Source organism: Crassostrea angulata, chromosome 5, assembly GCF_025612915.1.
Source record: "Crassostrea angulata isolate pt1a10 chromosome 5, ASM2561291v2, whole genome shotgun sequence".
Classification (NCBI taxonomy): domain Eukaryota; kingdom Metazoa; phylum Mollusca; class Bivalvia; order Ostreida; family Ostreidae; genus Magallana; species Magallana angulata.
This window is the reverse complement of record NC_069115.1, coordinates 18771421-18791047: the sequence shown is the minus strand read 5'-3', so window position 1 is coordinate 18791047 and position 19627 is coordinate 18771421. Positions and strand designations below refer to the sequence as shown.

The 19627-nt window shown below is 33.5% G+C and overlaps 2 protein-coding genes across 3 annotated transcripts; both read left to right on the top strand.

Annotated features, from left to right (window-relative positions):
- Positions 1-4061: 4061 nt before the first annotated feature.
- LOC128183424 (uncharacterized) lies at positions 4062-11330 on the top strand. Of its 2 annotated transcripts, XM_052852415.1 has the most exons (8): positions 4062-4292; positions 5208-5336; positions 7732-7897; positions 8655-8794; positions 9333-9446; positions 9601-9738; positions 10258-10298; positions 10867-11330. In XM_052852415.1, exons 1-7 carry the CDS (start codon positions 4253-4255, stop codon positions 10260-10262), a joined length of 732 nt encoding a protein of 243 aa, XP_052708375.1. In that variant the 5' UTR covers positions 4062-4252; the 3' UTR covers positions 10263-10298; positions 10867-11330. The 2 variants fall into 2 exon arrangements, with proteins under 2 accessions (XP_052708375.1, XP_052708374.1); XM_052852414.1 differs by lacking the exon at positions 10258-10298.
- A 5598-nt stretch (positions 11331-16928) lies between these two features.
- LOC128183417 (kelch-like protein 24) lies at positions 16929-19372 on the top strand. The gene is made up of 2 exons (XM_052852404.1): positions 16929-17076; positions 17561-19372. Exon 2 carries the CDS (start codon positions 17565-17567, stop codon positions 19062-19064), a length of 1500 nt encoding a protein of 499 aa, XP_052708364.1. The 5' UTR covers positions 16929-17076; positions 17561-17564; the 3' UTR covers positions 19065-19372.
- Positions 19373-19627: the final 255 nt, after the last annotated feature.

The following is a 19627-nucleotide window of genomic DNA, read 5'->3' as shown; positions in this document are numbered from 1 at the left end:
TGTGTTATAATTACCTAGCTAGGATTTTTTAAAACCTCAACTTTGTCTTCCACCAATAATTTTTCTAAAAATTATTCGATACTTACAAATAATCGTTACCGGTAAAACGACTGTACCAGTACTGAAACATCGTATAAAAACGTTATATATACATGTACTCTGTAACTAGTCGTCTTTTAATACATATACCTTTCTTTTGTTTGTTAAAAATAAATTCAATTTTGTAAAAAGATAAGTATATCATTTCTTCTAGATTTTTTTTTTCATGAAAATACCTACAAGAGAGTTTTGCCAATCACAAACAGTTTAAAGTACATGTAATGTAAAACACGGGCGCCATTTTGAAGCAAATTGTCAGAGAGTTCCGAATGAAATCTGATGAACGTTTCACATGGTTCTCGCACGCTTTGCTCGAAACGATTTACACGCATTGTCCGAAACTCTGCACGCTTTGTCCGAAACGCTAAACGGTTTACGCGAAACGCTTCACGATTCACACGAAACGCTAAACGGTTAACACGAAACGTTGCTCGCACGTAAGTCGCACCATTTTTTGTTGTAGTAGTACGTTTCAGGGTCTGTAAATTTTGTCAGCACGCAACAATTCTAAATTGTATATTGTCTTCAAAAATTTACAAATATTTAAATAAAAAAGTTATTTTAGAGAAAAGGTTACGTGTTTTGTAAACGGGTTCGGTTTTTTTAAAAAAAAAACCCACAATTCCTGACATGACACATAAGTACATACTGTTTATAACAATGCTTGCTACCCTCTGAAAAATTATCTCGCCATTAAATATCTCATTTTTTAAATGTTTGTAACGATTACATAAACTGTGTGCGACAAATAGTTTTCCTAAAACATTTTCTTATTTTCTTTTTCAAAACACGTTTTATATGCAGGCTTTCAATCACAACACGTTTTTATAACAAAAGCAGAACTGAAAGTTTAGTAATTATAATCGTTTGACACCATATCACATATATTTTCAACTCGCAGCAACAACGGAAGACCTACTCGTGGCTTTGCCACGAGCTCTGCTCTAGTTAATTATGCTTTTGTCATTATTATGTGAATTCTTGGTTTCAAAGTTACTTTGAAACAAGAGCCATAGCGACAACTAAGCGCGCGAAATGTGCAACATCAGCACTACATATTTTGGCATTTAATTATATGAAAGTAACAATATCAGAGCAATATGCAGTGATAGCAACTAAGTCACTACAGTGAAATATTTTCAAAGTTTAAACTTAGTACTAGTATATCATGAATAGAACCTTTTGCTTAAAAGTTGAGATTAGTTTTTATTTTATTTATTATGCCTACATTTTCAAAATCGTAATTTCTGAAGAAAAAAAATTACATTTAAAAAATGGATAGAAAGGACCCATTTGCAAAAGCATTTTTTTTTTTAGGTTTTTCAAAAAAATTATTTGCATGGACAACTTGTTCTGATCCTGATTCTGATCTGCATCATAGTAGTTCAGATGTACAATATGTAGCTAATGTTTATATGAAATTACGTCCGTGATAGCGACATGTATTGTATATGAATATGATTTTAGAAAAATCCGCAAATCAGTTTTGTAGTAATGCATGTGTATGAAAGTTGTTTGATGTATGTAAATTTTGTAACAACGGCTTAGCTTCCCCACGTGCATATATAGCGACGATTTGGGTTTGTGGTTCTGCTCAATAACTTCTTCCTTGGAAGAGGGTGTACAGAGTTGAAATAAGTTACAATCTTCGGGTTTTGCATTTACATTTCTTTAAGTTATTTCATTGGTAAATGTTATGTTCTGCGCAGCTGCAAGGAAGATAATTTGCCGACGATGTAATTTCTAATAACAATATTCCATAATTTTTAATCTTTCAATAAAAAACAGAGAAAAGAAACATAATAAAATTGTTATAATTAAAACAATATGTAGCTAATGTTTATATGAAATTACGTCCGTGATAGCGACATGTATTGTATATGAATATGATTTTAGAAAAATCCGCAAATCAGTTTTGTAGTAATGCATGTGTATGAAAGTTGTTTGATGTATGTAAATTTTGTAACAACGGCTTAGCTTCCCCACGTGCATATATAGCGACGATTTGGGTTTGTGGTTCTGCTCAATAACTTCTTCCTTGGAAGACGGTGTACAGAGTTGAAATAAGTTACAATCTTCGGGTTTTGCATTTACATTTCTTTAAGTTATTTCATTGGTAAATGTTATGTTCTGCGCAGCTGCAAGGAAGATAATTTGCCGACGATGTAATTTCTAATAACAATATTCCATAATTTTTAATCTTTCAATAAAAAACAGAGAAAAGAAACATAATAAAATTGTTATGATTAAAACTGACGCTTTAATTTTGCAGTAGAACTTCATGCAGTTGAAAACGACATTCTATATCATCTATTAAAAATTGTGGTTTTCCCTTTGTTTTTTTTTTTAAATGAAAACACTATTATTATTAAAGTGCTTTGATATGGTACATGTAGCTGTAAATCAAAAGCCGTTGGAATGTAGCAATATTTACTATCGTTTTATTTGAAAGAAAACGATATACTCGGCTCATAAACATGTGAGGTTTCATATTATTACGAGGTTTTTTTTCTTCAATTTTAGACATGCATGCTTAAAGATGCACAATTAATACTACTGTCTATAGTCTGTCCCAAGATATGTTTGCCGCATATGTTCTTGAATTATTCGATATTTATAAATACCTCTTGATTCAGACGATCTTCATTCAAAAGTATGAACAAATCCCAAGATTTCCCTTATAAAAAGCCCCCCCCCCCCCCCCCCCCACCCAGGTTTCAATTCAAGGTTCTACAGGGATTTTGAATGGCATGCGCATCAGCCATAAATATCTTGGGACAGACTAGAGAGGTTGTTCGTCTTCGATAGTCAAGGGTTTTTGGCCCACTTCGCTCCCTACAAGGTGCGAATTAGACACCCTTGAGTTGTGAAGATGGAGGCTGTTCTAAAGATGGTGATCTTTTTTTTAAAGCATCGTTAGCTGCAATTTTCACGTCTAAAAACTTTATTGTAAAATCGTTATACGCATAAAATTTACAGCTAAAATGACAAAAGGACTATGAGTAAAAAAGTTCTGTTAGTCTTATTTTGTGGGGAAAAAATATTTATGAGTCCCTAATAAAGGTACAATTATATTATTGTTGTCCTGAACAAAAACTGTTTTGCTGATTATGATATAATCCCTTTGTGGAAAAATCTTCAAAAAAATTTCTTTGGATAGTTTTTTTATACTAATGTATCGTTATAAACTAAGGTTAATATATATAAGAAGCTTTATCATAAAACCGGGTTTTTATTAAAATTTATTTGCATTAAAATTCAAGCATAGCTGCCAACTTTATTTTTTCTATATATTAGGTTTAAGATAAAACCAATATTTGGTGTACATATTAATGTAATCTTTGTATATTAATGAAAGATTATGAAAGAAAAGGGAAATAACTCCAGCTCTCGTGAATGAATCGCTGTTCATCAGTTACTTCTCGTTGTTTCCTGCAAAACCCGTCCAACGCTGAAAATATTGATTTTCTCTATTTTAAGACTTTATCTAATCCACTTTGATTGATAACTAAGATAAGAGCTCTTTCCATTGCAAAAAAGGTGCATAAATTATTCAAGTTAAAACATTTTCTGTTTTTTTTTATCCGTGAAGTTTTGATAATTCTCCTTTTCCTACAAATTGGACAACTCATACATACAACGAAATAAACGTTGCGTTCCAGGATATGGGATAGGTTCTGAAGTAAATTCCTAAATAATTTAAAACAAATGTTTAAAGAGCAAATCAAAGAGAATTCGTTTTCTTCCAAAAGGCAACATGATATGTTTACAACAAGATGAGTCAGTGCGCGGACAATGAAATCAACGTTGCGGAACGCCAAGCACTGTGTGCTATTTTTATGACGCTGTCCAAAGCTAAACAATGAAATCCCGTCTTACATGAATGTCAAGGCAATTTGTTTTAACGCACGCCTGAATAATTAAAAACTGAAACGGAATAATTTCTAAAACGAGAGATTGGATTATTGTACAAGCAGCGCTGGATTGCCTTTCTATGCTATAGCGTCGTCCGACTCATCTCGCTTCTACAGAGAGCTACCACATTACGCATCATTTACTGCATACAATATTGATCACAGAACAATAGCACTGGAGCGCGTGTGATGGTTCTAAAGAGGAAACACCAATTGCATTTGTGAAATGTACAGGAGCAATGAATGGCTCAGGATTTTTAAGCGTTCTCTATGCAATAGGTAAAGTTATTTCATTCTTTATTTAATAGCGTCCATTTATATATTTCGATGATGATTTATTCAACGATCGAAAAGATTCAGCGAGTTATTTTTTTTTTCGATAATCGATAGATATTTAATTTTCGGCGACACAACATAGAAATGTTAAAGCGTGTTATCATGTCATTGGAAGATTGCTTTCGCAGCATTAGGCTTCCTTAATTTTTTCTAGAATCTTCGCAGGGCGAAATTAACTTCGATTCTTAGATAATGCAGACGATAAACTGTTACGTGCAGATGCTGCAATGATATAATAAAGCGCGGTGTAATCTTTAGGCTTGGGAGCAGACATTCTGATAATCCCGTTGGCTATTGATCGCATCGGGGTAGCTTGTGACATGATGACTCTCAGAGATGACCCATTTTTTTTATTTCGCGTACTGTTTTGCTGATAATCTGAACAGCTCCCGCGTAATAAATAAAAGCGATACTATATTACGTCTTTTACGATCGATTCATAAACGTTCTGGCCTTTCTGAAACAGCCCTCTTCCATTTACTATAGGCAATTCGAATTCCCAAACGACATCCCCAGGCTGAATATTTTATCAGTCAGAAGGAAGAACTTGGAAAATATTGCAGACAAAAAACCTCGCCTGTTTTTTTTTCTTTTATCAAAAATATTGTCCAATCAAATGAAATAAAATGCTATGTTTCAAGTCTGATGAATCGAATGGGGGTATCACATGTTATGGCTATAAGGGTATCACATGTTACGGCTATAAGGTTTAACATTTACGTATCTGCGTGTGTTCTTATATTCTTAGTACGTCGCTGTGTATAGCATTGCAAATGACACCGTGAAATTCAAATTACGATAGTTTGTAATTGTTCTGTCATGTGTTTATCATACATAACAATATGATGTGTTTTAAAGGTATCGTGTTCTTGACCATTGTTCTGGGTGAGCGTGGGATCCTCTCCTCGGAAGCAGGCTCGGGAAATACCACCGTGTACAACTCAATATACGGGTACCGGGAGTTTAAGGAGGCTTACCCCAGTGCAGGTTTGTAAACGTTGACAAAAGAGGTTGGGGGGGGGGGTAAAATTTTGAGTGTCCAAACTTTGTCTTATAGACTGACTTGGGATACATATTATGGATGTAAATTAACTCCATCGTGCTAAAAGTTTATAACGAGCGAAAAGTATACTAAGTCCTCACCAATCTATTTAAATGTTAAATATATTAATATTGCTATATTACTATACGGTACATGTATTTGAATTTTAGTAAAGATGTACCAACCCCCCCCCCCCCCTCCGGGTTACCGTGATTTTTTTTCTTAGAATATAGCTGTCAAAAGTTGTTCAATTTTTTGGTTAAAATACGCAAGTAAATGACGTTGAGTACATATACTTCCTAGTTTGTTTGAAATAAAACGTAGCTACATGTATACATACAGAATCCAAGAAAAATATCTAATTGATAAATTATAATAGATATATAATTTATTTTTTAACTTTTGGATCCAGAAAGCATAGAAGTGTACAATTATTTGAAAGAAAGTCAAATTTGTATTGATTTTAGATATTAAATCAAAATTGTGCTTTTTTCAAGGTTGTACTTTACATTCCACATATTTATATTCATTAGTCATAATTACAATTTTTGTCAAGTATACTTTTTTTTCTCAAACAAGAAAACATTTTATAGCTTTGTTTTGACGCTATGTATGATTGGCTCTCAAAATTTTGTAACAGAAACATACGTTGTCATAATGAAGTTCCAAACCTCTCTTGAAAATGGCTACTTAAAATGTCTGCAAGAAAAAACCCCCAAAAAATTCTAACAAACGTCGATGTTGCGCATAGAACACTTCATTCAAAACGATGGCAAAGAAAAATGATAAGGTTTGTTTATAAGCCTGTAATAATACCACCCTGTAGTAACTGCCGAATCTATTCACATGGCGTGTTACAATTTACCGGTAATTAGACAATATAATACCACAATGACAATTCTAATTAAACTGCTCCTAATATACAGACATATTAATCATTACAATGCGAGAATACGGCAGGTTTCAGGGACGAATATCTTTTATTGCATGCAGCAGTTAATAGTTTTGTTAATTGGCATGGCTGGGGTTGGAGTTAGTTTATATTAGCTGTGCTGTGTTAGTATAAGAGGGGGTGATTGTACTAAGTGCCCGTCTCAGTTTCGGACAAAGTACGGCAGCTGGTCTGGTAATAACCCACTGTTAATCAAATACAGTTCGTGTCTGTAAAGTACTTTGAAGGTACATGTATGTATATATGCGTATCAGACACAATGGCAGCTTAAAATTACGTTCTACTGGTGAGAAATTTGAATTAATGAAATATTGTACACAGGGTTTTCTTACACAGTTATATATCATAACACACAATTTCTATATATTTTACCATTTATTTAGATACAGGTGTGCAAGAAATTAAAAAATAAAGATATGTTACATATTTCTCAGAAGATCAGACCATGCAGCTTTGATTCACAAGTACACGTACATTTAGCACGTTACAGCTGTGACACGTTCATGGCTTGTTTCATGCTTCAATAGCCTGGACCAGAAATATACCTATATGCTATTATCGACAGGTCTACATTTGAATAAAAATAAGCAGGTGTTTTTTCACTTTCCAAAAATTTTCAGTTGTTTACACAGCCGTACTAACAATTGCAGATGTTTGATTCATTAAAAAAAACCGGAGTATAGTTTAAAATCTTAAAGTTCCACTTACATTGAAGTGTTATTATTCTTTGTATGCTTAGGTCCATTCAAAAGAATCAAGCTGCTTTGTTTTAGTGATTCATACATTTACCAATTACATTGTAACAAACACTGAGATTGCTTGGGAATGATTGGGTTGATAAATCAGTCTAGAAACTAAAAAAAAAACATGAGAAATGTCAAAAAATATCACAAAATGTTTCCCAATTTATTTATACATGTATCTCCTTCATTAAAATATGAAATCATGGAACTGGAGACGATCCTTCTGGGGGGAAAAATCTAAAAAATATGTTAATACAATCATGCATTTTACGTCTGGTTTCTGACATAGGATTTGGACGATATCGTATTGTATATTGAATACATAGTTTTTTTCTGTTATATATCTTTACCCTTAAAAAAATCGAAAATGTGTAAATAAATAAAGTTAATCAAATTTCCTGATCGGAAATTACATTTTTTAATTTTACATTCAAATAATACATTCCCTTTTTTCTCCCACTCGATGATAAACCACACGGCTTTTAGCAATGGTATATCAGTTTCAATCCCCTGCTAGTATCGACAAAATTTCTAAAAGATAGTTGAACGGTCGTCAAAATCTTACATCATCGTTTGTTATAAACGTTATTATTACGAATTTTCCTTGTCAGAAAATATACCACAATCCTGTAAAATTATTTTCAGAACCAACGCTGTGCTACAGTGAACCTGGGGTCGATGTTAATGGAACCGTTTTCACCAACTTTACATGCCCACTTCCGGACCTGGACCGGAAGTTAACCAGATGCTGCAACAACACCTGCTGTATGCCTCAAATGGTTCCAAAACGTGACAAGAGTGACAATTCAGTGTATGACTTGATCTTTTTTTTTCATGATTGTACACTTTATGAACGCCAAATTTTTGGTAAAAGTTTGATGGGATAATATAATTTCATGAATCAACCTCTTTCAATACTAAAGTAAACTTCAAGGTATTGGTAAATAATGATGTGAAAAAAATATGTTCATAGGTTATTTGATCTCAAAGCAAAAAGCTACAATTAAGGAGCTATATAAATCTTGTTGAAATTTTTTTTTTAAATTGAACACGAATGCAAGTGTGTTTACTTCTTTTTAATCTAAAATTTAAAATTACATGACAAATTATGTTAACTTAAGACAGAGATTAAAGTTTAAAAAGAACACTAAAGTGGTTATATATTGAGTGGATAACGCGTTTTGGTGGGGGTATTTTTACGCATGAAATTAAAGTTACAAATTCAAGCTAATTTTCAAGTGTCTATATTTCCAAATGTGGTAGAAACTTCAAATAGGATAAATTTAAATCGAATTCGTTTGCTTCTTGTATATATTATTTTAAATTCTAAATACAGTCTTTCAAATGACCTTATGTCCTGTGTGCATGTGGCAGTTATGTAATGCAGTTATGTAATGTTTAAGATAAATAGTGGCGTCGGAAGCAAATTTGAAAGTGGGGGGTAAGACTTATCAAAAATCATGAATAGCAATAAAAAAGGGTCTTTTGCAATGGTTATGCATAACTCTGCTAAGCCCCCCATACCTATGATTAATTAATTATATTTGAGTTAATTTATTTCTGTACAGGACTGTCGCGGTGACGATCGTGGTGGTGTGCGCGGTGGGGATCACACTGTGTATGGTCCTTTACTGCTGCTGTTGTCAGAGGAGGCCGGGGATCCACGAGGGGAAACTCATATGGATCAAAAAGAAAAAGGATAAAATAGGTACGTATGTAACACTATGATTTATTAAAGCAGAACTAAATACTGATCTCTGAAATACCAATTATCTTATTGCTAAGTAAATATAGGGGGTGTCTGATATATCATACACAATAAGAGAGAGGTCGTGAGGTCGTGGCGCCACCAACACCCCCACCCCCCCCCCTTCCTTGGAGATTTCAAATTTGTTAAATCCACATTATGATAGTAAAATTCCGAATTCCCGTAAATAAGCCCGGACCCCCTACCCCCAAAAGAAAACAAAATTATCCCTCAGACCCCCTCCCTGGAAAAATTTTCTGGATTCGCGCATGTATTTACCATCTCTGTTACTTTTTTCTTGTCATCAGTTAGCTGAAAAAAATATCATGTTAAGGAGGAAACTTTAATGAAACCTCCATATTTAACCTACTCCATTTAATAATAAATAATATTTCAGAATGAGCCATCTTACAAAAGCTTGTTTTTAGAGGCTGTTACAGTAACTCATGTATTTTCTGGAGCTCGAGAGTAATCTGTAATAACATTTTCTGTTATGTAGTTTACGAGGAGGGCGGTGTATCCCCCGCGGGGAGCCCCTCCCAGGAGAACGATGACGAGGAAGTGCTCGGTTTCGTGTACTCTCCGGACGAGAAGGGACATACTGACCACTCTTGTGAGTAGACTGAAAAAGTAGCAGGCATCATCTGCATAGGACATACATGAATGTACATGTATTTTCAGCGGCCATATTGTTGCGTGCCTTTATTATACAGGTATCTGCTTTCTCATATGAACAGTTCAAATTATTTGCAATTTTCTGTCACTAGTGGAAAAGCCTCTAGAACTGGACACGCCCACCCAGCAAAAGAGGGTGTTACCGGAAACGAACGGAGTGGACAAAAAACCGGACCGGGACCTGACGATTCCACTGATTACAATCCGGAAACCTAGCACACCTGGTCCAGGTAACGTGTTAATAAAAAGTGTTTGCAATTGGTCCTAGGAAAGCACATCTCATTGGGTTTCTGTTTCATATAATGCAATTTTATCATTGAATTTATAATAAATTATTATATTATTTTATTTGAGAACTGAAAACGTGTGTTCATGAATACACTCTTGTTGTTATGGACATATGAACAATTGTATGTGCATATGTACACACACCCTTTGCATGGTAGAAATAAAAATCTCGACTTAATAAATATTTCTCTCTATACACGTAGGTATATATTTCTTCCTACTATGATAAAAAACATTTTCCAAATTTTATAGATTGGAAGAAAAAATACAGTTACATGTATATTCATTGGCAGGTATAAGTTTTGAATTCAGACGTTACTACAAAGCATCAATCCGGTAAACCGCCGATTTGTTGAGAGGATATAGTCCTACAAAAAAAAAAATCAACATCTACACACCAGTATCGGTTCTCATATATGTATATTGTATAGATACGAATGAATTAATCTCTTGATTTTCAGAATGAAAATATCAAAACTGAAAAGTTTAATTGTTTCTAAAGGTAACATTTAAAAAAAAAAATAGCAGTTTTATTTGTGCTTTTTACACTCATTAATCGTAGCAAACGCGTGACTTGTTCTTCGTTTTGGACAGATATATTAATTAATTCGTTCACTGGCTGATCACTGGCCGGATTCATCTAATAAAAGCTTATTTGGCTTGCAAACTAGAATAAACTTTAAGCATTAACCAAAATTTTGTCAGGAGCTTCGTTTGTTTGCCTTTAATTTGTGTCTGTTCCGTTATATTCTGGCTTAACTTGAAGTGTTTTCCTTGTTGATAGGGTGTATTACAATTGTACCTAACATTATTTTCATTAGGGGATGGTTGTTGTCACCGATGTTGATATGGAAAAATTTGAATTATTTAATAACGTAATGAATTTTCGTAACGGATATATAATGGATGACATGTGTTCATTGATGTGTACACTTAATCTCATAAGTAAATATCATGCAACAATATGTGATCTTCAGATCTATCAATTATGTAAAATTCATTGCAGTATCATCCTTTTAAATAATTTTGTTACATAATTTTATGGATTTTTTCTTCCCGACTCTTTTTAGATCAGGAAAACGACGCTTAATCCATGAGGACATGAAACATCACCCTGAAGGTTTAGACCAACGAGTGAAAACTAATTTAAAAAAAAAAAACAATGCTTCAGAAAATGGCTGAAAATATGCAAGGATATTCGTCTCATTTTAGTTCAGCATATTTGTTTGCGCATGTGCATTGGTGATGGACTAAATGCTGAACGGCTTAATATCTTGAAATTTCATTTTCCATATCATCACATTAACATTTTTAACGCAATATCAATGTTTTTACTCCAATAATTTTACATGACTGTTTACTTGTAATTGACTTTTTCGTTTAAAAAATTGTAAAAAAGATGTGTATATTATTATATATACGCAATATATACTGTAATACGATGTTTAAAGATGTATTTTCTGTTTTTGATTACAAGTATGTTTGTATAATATGCAATTTTTGAACAACTTAATAAATAACGATTTGTATCGAGCACCTAGATAAAATTTCTAAATGCTTTAATGATAAAAGAATCGATAAAAAAAGTACTGGTCTACATTTAGGGTTATTTCCCTTTGTTCATAGACTATTAGACATGCATTCTTTCAGTTTACTATAAATGACAGAAGTTCTTTGGTAAATCATTTTGAATTTAAATAGTGGAATTTTTTTTTTATATCAAATAATAAACTGCAGTTAATAACACTGTTGAAATTATACAGATATTTAAAAAAAAAAAAAAAAAAAACCGGTGTGTTTTCTTTACAGAAGTGATTTATAATAAGTACAATTGAAATGAAATGTTTAGACCGAAATATAAAGTAACATTTTTTTTTAAAAAAGTAAATAAAATCAATTTACAACTGATTGTTGGCATATTGATGAAATTTATTTTAGCTAAGCGTTTTAAAAGCATTTATGAAATTATGCTTCAGATCTGCAAAATTGACCAAGAAATGTTCAATTCCTTCGCAAACAATTAAAGGCAACGCCACGACTAGAAAAAAATATGTTGGAGAAAAAAAAATCTAGAAATTATTAAACGCGTACATATAGATCTTCTATACAAGACATTTGGTAAGGACACAGAAAGCGGGATACAATATACAAATGAATACATGGGTAATTATTCTTTGTTTGTCATTACGTGTAAACCCTTTCCTGTGTATAAAGGTGCACCACATATTTGAAAATAAATAAATATTCCCGACAAATTCAAAAAGCACTTAGTCTAGTTCTTGTATTACATGTAACCTGTCGAAAACTGACAAAGCTTATCACTGTATACAGCCACCGTATGGTAAAATTTATATATATGTAAGTGTACTGGTGTACAAACGAAATGGATAGTAAAAGCACATACTCAGTTAAAATTAAATTTCGCATCGTTTTATACAACATGTTTTTGAATCTGTATATGCAATAAACATGTATTCAGATAAAGCTATCGGCTTTAATCCCGTGAAAAAGGTACATTTTCCATATTTTTTTTAAAAGTTGAAATCTTGCGCAATTTATATTTTTTTCGGTATAAAAAGTCTCCCCCAAGGCTGACAATCTTGTTCCATCTTTGCGGTTAACCTGTCAGATGGTGCATGATTCTGTCAACCGTCAAATAGACTTCACATATTCATTGTTCACGTGATTAAAAAAAAAAACCAACAAAATATAGTCCATATACACACGTCCTTGCCTACGAGGGAGCTACCGCCGATACTTACAATGTATGTCACTGACTTTATCTGACTGTGTCACTTTAAGTACAATCATGAATTTACAATATTTACAGGTTCGAGCTACAATTAATAATGTAATAATACGTCCACTTTGAAAAAAAATAATTTACAAGTAGAATTCATATAAGACACAGAATTTCAGACTAGAGGTGACCCAAAATGGCCACCAAAAATCAGAGGAACGAACTTCTTTAATCGCGTTCACGTTAAAAAAAAAATAAGAAGTAAAATTTACCTTATTGTGAAGGGAGTTGTCTTTTTTTTTTTCATAAGGTATACATGTAATACTCGATCGGGCAATATTCTAACAAATAATGTATCATGCGTTTTTCTTCATTTTAAGAGCCACTTTTTAAAATAAAGTTAAAAAGATCCTCGGAAATAGAGAGAGATTTTTGTGAGACTCACATGTAATTAAGTTCTAATAATTGATACGTGAACACGTGTTGCATTTAAAGAATTGTTAACTAGCATTCCTCCAACACACATATATACATGTATATATATACAAAGTCTACACACGTATAATTCTTTTTGTTACACTATTTATTGTAAACGTCGTTTACTGAAAAAAAAAAAATATATATATATATATATATATATATATATATATAATATATATATATATATATATATATATATATATATATATATATATATATATATATATATATATATATATATATATATATATATATATATATATATATATATATATATATATATATATATATATTTCAACTTGATTAAACATTTTATTAAAGGGAAAATACATGTAGGTTCATTGATACAATATGAAATATTTATCTGTTCTGAGTGCATTTGCATAGCGATTGTTGATATTAAAAAGCCTTTCCCTGGCCCAAGTAAAAGCAAAAGAAAAACTTCCTCATTTTAACACATACTATTTTGAAAAGAAGAAGTTAATTCACTTCGTAATTTCCATTAAATTTAATAAATTGCCTATTCTGCGACCACACCGGTAATGGACGGACGTAAATAACCATACACTGATTTTACCTTTATAAACACACCGTCACACTCTACGTGTTGTTTTTTTTTTTATTCATTTTGAAAAAAAATGTAGAATGATAAAAAGTTTTATTCAATTTCATCAATTTTATTAAAAAAAATAAATTGTGGGATGGTTGGGGGGGGGGGGGGGGTATCTCTCGCATCCGGTAGCACACATGTAAAAATCCAATGTTACTTTGATAATTTATTTTGATGAATGACAGAATTAACCGCAGATAAGATAAAAGGACATTCCTCCGAGTTGAATTTACATGATTGGCTCCAGCAGAGCTAAATACAGCTGATGCAATGAATAGAAATATCAAGTGTTTACCGGAAACTGTCCCCTATTTCACAACCTTGATACCTTAATGCAGAAACTGTTTTAGCTAAAAGTCGGTCGTACACCTTGATAATGACACTTAAAAAAGGAATGAATAAATTATTTAAAACTGTCCACTGTCACTGAGTGGATATAAAGGGGGGGGGGGAGGGTCAGATGGGGAGAATGGGGTGTGGACCCCCTCTGGGAAATTCAAATTTATTAAATTTACATGGCAAAATTACATGACCGAAAATTTGCCTCGAGCCCCCACTAGAAAACTTGAACATCCCTCGAACCCTCCACCACCAATTTCCCCCGGAAAAAAGATTATGGATCCGCGCATGATATCCTATGCAAATGTCTTATGTGACTAATTTTTTTTAGACAAACATAGCTGTATTTCCTTTTAAACTACTTTCATTAATAAATTTAGAATACAATCATATGTATCTACAGATAAGAAAACTAAGTGTAAACGCATTATTAGTCGTCAAAAATCGAGGTGAACTTGCATTGATTTTTCCTGGAAACCCTACAGAAGTGTTATTCACGTGTATATCTGCAATGCCAATTTAACAGACCTATTACTTCCTTTGCAAGAAAACGTATTTAGTCTAGTATTTTATTGAAACAGAAAGTTTACATTTTCCTTTCTGACTTAAGTTTTACTTGGAAATATCGAAGTCTCCAAGACCTATTTTAGTAGAATGTGTGGGTGTTTTGGGGGATGCGTTTGAATCTCAGGATTAATGGGGGGGGGGGGACAACATTTAGTAACACAAACTCTGATAGAAAAGTAAACATTACACGATCGACGATATCAAACATATCATGTAACAATTATAAAGATTACAAAAATATACTTGTAAATATTAGATTAGATATTAATCTTATAATGCGAATCGAAAGCAAATTAAAGTAAATAAACTGTTATCGAAAATTGATCAGTTTTAGCTCAGCTTCACGTAGCGTTAATTTTTCACTGATAATTCTCTGATAAAAACTTAGTCTTAATGGTTTAATATCCGCATGTCAGCTGTACCGGTAAGGTTCTTCGAAATTTTCTAGGAATCATTGTGTAAATATCAACCACCATCGGGCAAAGAGCATTCAAGTTTAATTGTCAAAGTGAAGTGTCAAGCCCCCCCCCCCCCCTCCCCTAAAAAAAAAACAAAAAAAAACTTGCCCCTGGTCCGAGGGGGTGATTACAGGTCAAAATATGAAAATAAGTTGGGTTCTTGAAAGCTATGTCTAAAACTCAATTTTATTAATATTTAATATTGGTCTTAATTATCAAACTTTTCTGAATATATAAAAGTTTTCTTATTTATTTAAGGTTCGTGTAAATATAAGGCCAACTAAGTTTTTTACTAAGTTAAGCGTCCACCGACAGAATGAAAATAAAACCACCCACAAACATAAGTCCCAAAGAAATGTGCATGTACTCTTCCTATTCAAAAATACATGGTACTAAGATTTTTTTTTGGTTTGTTACTAGACAATTTAATTTTGTGCCAAAGGCTGGGATTTTTATTTGTTTGCTATTGTTATAGTATGGAAAAAAATACTCAAAAATGATAATGATTGTTATTAATATACTAAATAATAAGTAAACGCTTTTTTCTGTTGAGTAATTGGTTCTGATAGAAAAATATAGGTTTTGACTTTTGGTTGGTAGCATAACATAGAAAAAAAACTTGACATGACTTTATCATAAAATTGTAAAATATGTTTAAAACAAAGAATAGAATAATAGCGTTTCTTTGAAGAATAAGCATGATGAAATTAGTGAAAACATAATTGAAACCCTTATCAATTAGGGATCAATATTTATTCATGCTATGTATTGAACAAATCAAGATAAACTATATTATTCTAAAACACTGAAAAAAAATTATTTCTCAAAACAGAAAAAAGAGCAAATTAATTTGTTTTAATTACATAAGAAATAAAACAAAATGCATGAAAAAGTATGCATGCTATCTACATTTATGGTTTGTTATTTCCAAACACAACTTTTCTTTTATCCATGATTTACAAACTTCTATGATACAATAGATAAATATAACTTTTATTGCAAAATGGAGATGTTTCAATGGAAATATTCATCTTATTCAGTAAATAATAATGGAATCTATAGAAACGACAATCACATAGCGATTATTGACTTCACACCGCGTCAGATAAATGACGTACAATGTATTATATCTAAATCATTTTGACCAACATCACCCCCCCCCTCCCGAAAAAAAAAATTCCTCCAACACACTCACGTCACATACTAGTAATTACACGTGGTAATAGATATATTTATGTTTACATTAGGCGATATGGTTTTTACCCAATGATAAATAACTGCGCTTTAGTTGTGTTTATTTTGAAATTTATCGCCACCTCACGAGCGAGTGGAATCCCCAAGATGATATACACGTGGCCGACATGAATAAGCAAACCACAAGCTATTTTTAAATACGAATACCCGTTGATATTTTTACTCCAATATAGGAAGTTAATTTTTGGCGTTATTAACAATTACACTGTATATATTAATTTATTGATGAATCGAAGCTCTGTAAATTTTAAAAAAATATTGAAACTATAGCACTGACAATGTGAATTGCAAGTCTATTTACAGTGCTAGATAAGTATAAGGGATTTAAATTTTCAAACCAACAATGCAATTAAATGACAGCGAGGAAAAGTTGTTTTTAGAGAAGTTATCAACATCCATGTATACATGCATGTATTAATTAATGAATTAATCAGTTTATCCATAATTACTCTTAATTTTTTGCGTAGAAGCAAAGGGTTGATACATCATTATTTGTCTAAGTTACTAAAACACAGGTACATGTAGTCAAAAACAAACGCGTCGATCGCAAATCTATTTCATTTACCTGTGCAAGATCACCTGTACACGTCACTCGGCTATAAATAGACACACAAAACGCGTCACCTGTGGAAGAGATCTCGAGGATTTTCCCGTCCTATTTATAAATTTAAAGTTATTCTGCATATATATACTGCCCGTCAGATTTCAATTTATTTATTTTATTGCTTATTGCGAATGGTCGAAGGAGAAAGATTTGTCTGGCTCCTGAATTTTATTTCAATTACTTTATTCCTGAAAAGGACGCTTTGGAAACTAACTTGTGTTTGTGCAGGTAAGAACACTTAAATTATACAATTAAAATTCGTTTTGCATTTTTTTTAATCAATGAAATTTAGCAATTTATTAAGTTTATTTGTTGAGGATTCAACTTTTTTCGATGCATCGATCAACATTTTTTCTTTTTTTCATTTAAAAGAGCAGCATTGAAATAAAAAAATTATGGGTCTAAACAAAGGAAATTACATTATTGATGAATAGCGTGCAATATGATACTGCGATAACAAAGGACAAAACAAACAAAGCCGGAATACTCAGAACAATTTTTTTTTCCGTGGACGAGTGCTTATACTGTGCTAACTTCTATACCCTCGTTTTGTTGGCACATGTAACACTCTAGCTCGGAGAATTCAAGAGGCTTTCTAAGTTATTGAAGTACTTGGGAGGAAGACGGAAACCGGCACTTTGCGATTGTCTGACTTCCTGCTGTTGAAGTTGAAATTTCTGACATAATATTTTTATTAAATTTTATGTTACAGTGGGATGCATAACGAGATGATGCTTCACCGGCAAGTCGACAACAACAACAACAAAAGGGCCATGGAGAACAAAAAAAGCATGGACGGAGGGGCCGCCATGAAAGCTGTTACTGCCTATCTCTCCATAAACCCACAGTGTAAAAAAGCCATGCAGGAATACCTGTGTACAGGACAAATTAACGAGAATTCCGTGCGGTACGAAAATATCCGGGAATATTTGACCATCTGCAGCTCGATTCCGAACCTCCGCGATCTAAGAGATATTTGCGTGAAGAAACTCGTCCATAACTTGGACAAAAGAAACATGTTTGAGATTTTTGACTTGGCCGATGAGTTTGACTTGGCAGAGGTTTCCTGTAAATGTGCGAACGAGATAGTGGAAAGCATAGAGCGCGCTATCTTGTTTCCGAAATTTTTGTCGCTTTCGAATTCGCAGATGGAATCCCTTGTGAGCAGCCCAATGTGTAAAAACAAACTGTGTCTTCGCGACGCTTTGTATCAGTGGTGGCAGTGTGATGCTGAAAAACGCAGCCAGGTCTATAATGATCTGAAACACCAAGTTGACAGTAATTTGTTCCCAGTTCAGAAACGACAGAGTGAAGACAGGTCGTACCTGGTGACATTTTCTCTGAATCAGACGGTCAAGAATCATTACTGCCCGGGCGGGAAAGTTTTGGATGTGCAGCTCGGAAAAGAATACAGCGCTAGTATGAAGAAACACTTGGAAATGGACCCTGGATTCGCCGTGTGCTGTCTCCAAAGGGACGTCTCGGAGCCTCCGTACATCTTCCTGTCCGGCGGCTGGCAGAAATCGTCCAGGAAGATGATCGAGTATGACGTCATCATGAACAAATGGAGGGTCTGCAGCAACATGAAAAACCCGCGATGCTTTCATACAATGGAGGCCGCTAATGACAAAGTCTACGTTTTTGGAGGAACAAACGGAAGTAAAAACGTTTCCCAAATCGGCGAGTTTGACCGCAAGAAAAATTCCTGGACGGTCGTTGGGAAGCTGAAATGGAACGTCCATTCCATCATATCAGCTGTCCACGGAGACATAGTTTATCTTTTTGGCGGGGAGCAGGAAAATGGCGACAGCGTGTCCGTTATCCAAGTGTTTGATCCCAAAACAAAAACCGTGGACATCGTTGGGTATCTCCCGGTGGAGTGTTCCGGGGGTCGGTGCGTCGTTGTCGGAACTTCCATCTACATTCTGACCGAACAGGGACACTGTATCAAATACTGTGTCGACAAAAACGAGAGTGCCATGATGGCGAGTCAGCCTGAACGCCGCCGAAAATTTGGCGCCTTCCTGCAAGGGAGCGAAATCTGTCTGACCGGGGGCGTTGACTCGCAGAAAAACTCCCCAAATAACAACTTCCGGTATTCTATAGTCGGGAGCACGTGGTCTGATGCTCCCATCACAGGCAATAAAAGCCAGAGCGTGTGTGGACAGTGTCTTGTAAAGATTCCTCGCGACATTCAGTACATTCCGTTTAATTAACTTGCCGATTTATCGTGTTCTTTTATTTTCAAAGCAATGCAAAATGTATGGGATTGGTGCAAATAGACATATGTTCAAAAACGTTATGTATTTTTATTGATTTTATGCATTTATTTTTTATTCCACAATGTTTATTGCTACAAATGTTCCTCGAGTGTTCATCACATTTGTTGAAGGCATGCATAATATGCGTTTTCTTTGTTTATACCCAATGCATGCACAGTTTTAAACTGTCACTTTGTGCATTTATGAATTGTTGTTTTGTATATTTACAATAAATTAAATGGAAAAAAAATTACAGCTTTGTTTTCTTTATTCTCAAGTTAATGACACAACCCTGATTTAAATATTGTACGTAAAATTATGCAGAGTATTTGATGCTGGTGTGGTCGCAGTCAGGTTCACCCAAATACTTAATTCGATGAGCAATTCATGTATTATAGCATTAAGCACCGTAGAAGAAATCTTCCTTTTTATGAAATAAAAAATTAACGTAAATAAGGCATCCGGACGTATATCTTGGGAGACAATGTGGGCAATAAAAACGGTTTTCTTAAAAAGCT

What these genes read in the sequence shown, in the direction of transcription:
- LOC128183424 (XM_052852414.1), top strand. Translation starts at nt 4,253, where the DNA reads ATGAATGGCTCAGGATTTTTAAGCGTTCTCTATGCAATAG. An exon ending in AAGCGTTCTCTATGCAATAG is followed by an intron (nt 4,293 to 5,207) that starts GTAAAGTTATTT and finishes TGTGTTTTAAAG; the next exon opens with GTATCGTGTTCTTGACCATT. An exon ending in GACAAGAGTGACAATTCAGT is followed by an intron (nt 7,898 to 8,654) that starts GTATGACTTGAT and finishes ATTTCTGTACAG; the next exon opens with GACTGTCGCGGTGACGATCG.
- LOC128183417 (XM_052852404.1), top strand. Translation starts at nt 17,565, where the DNA reads ATGCATAACGAGATGATGCTTCACCGGCAAGTCGACAACAACAACAAC.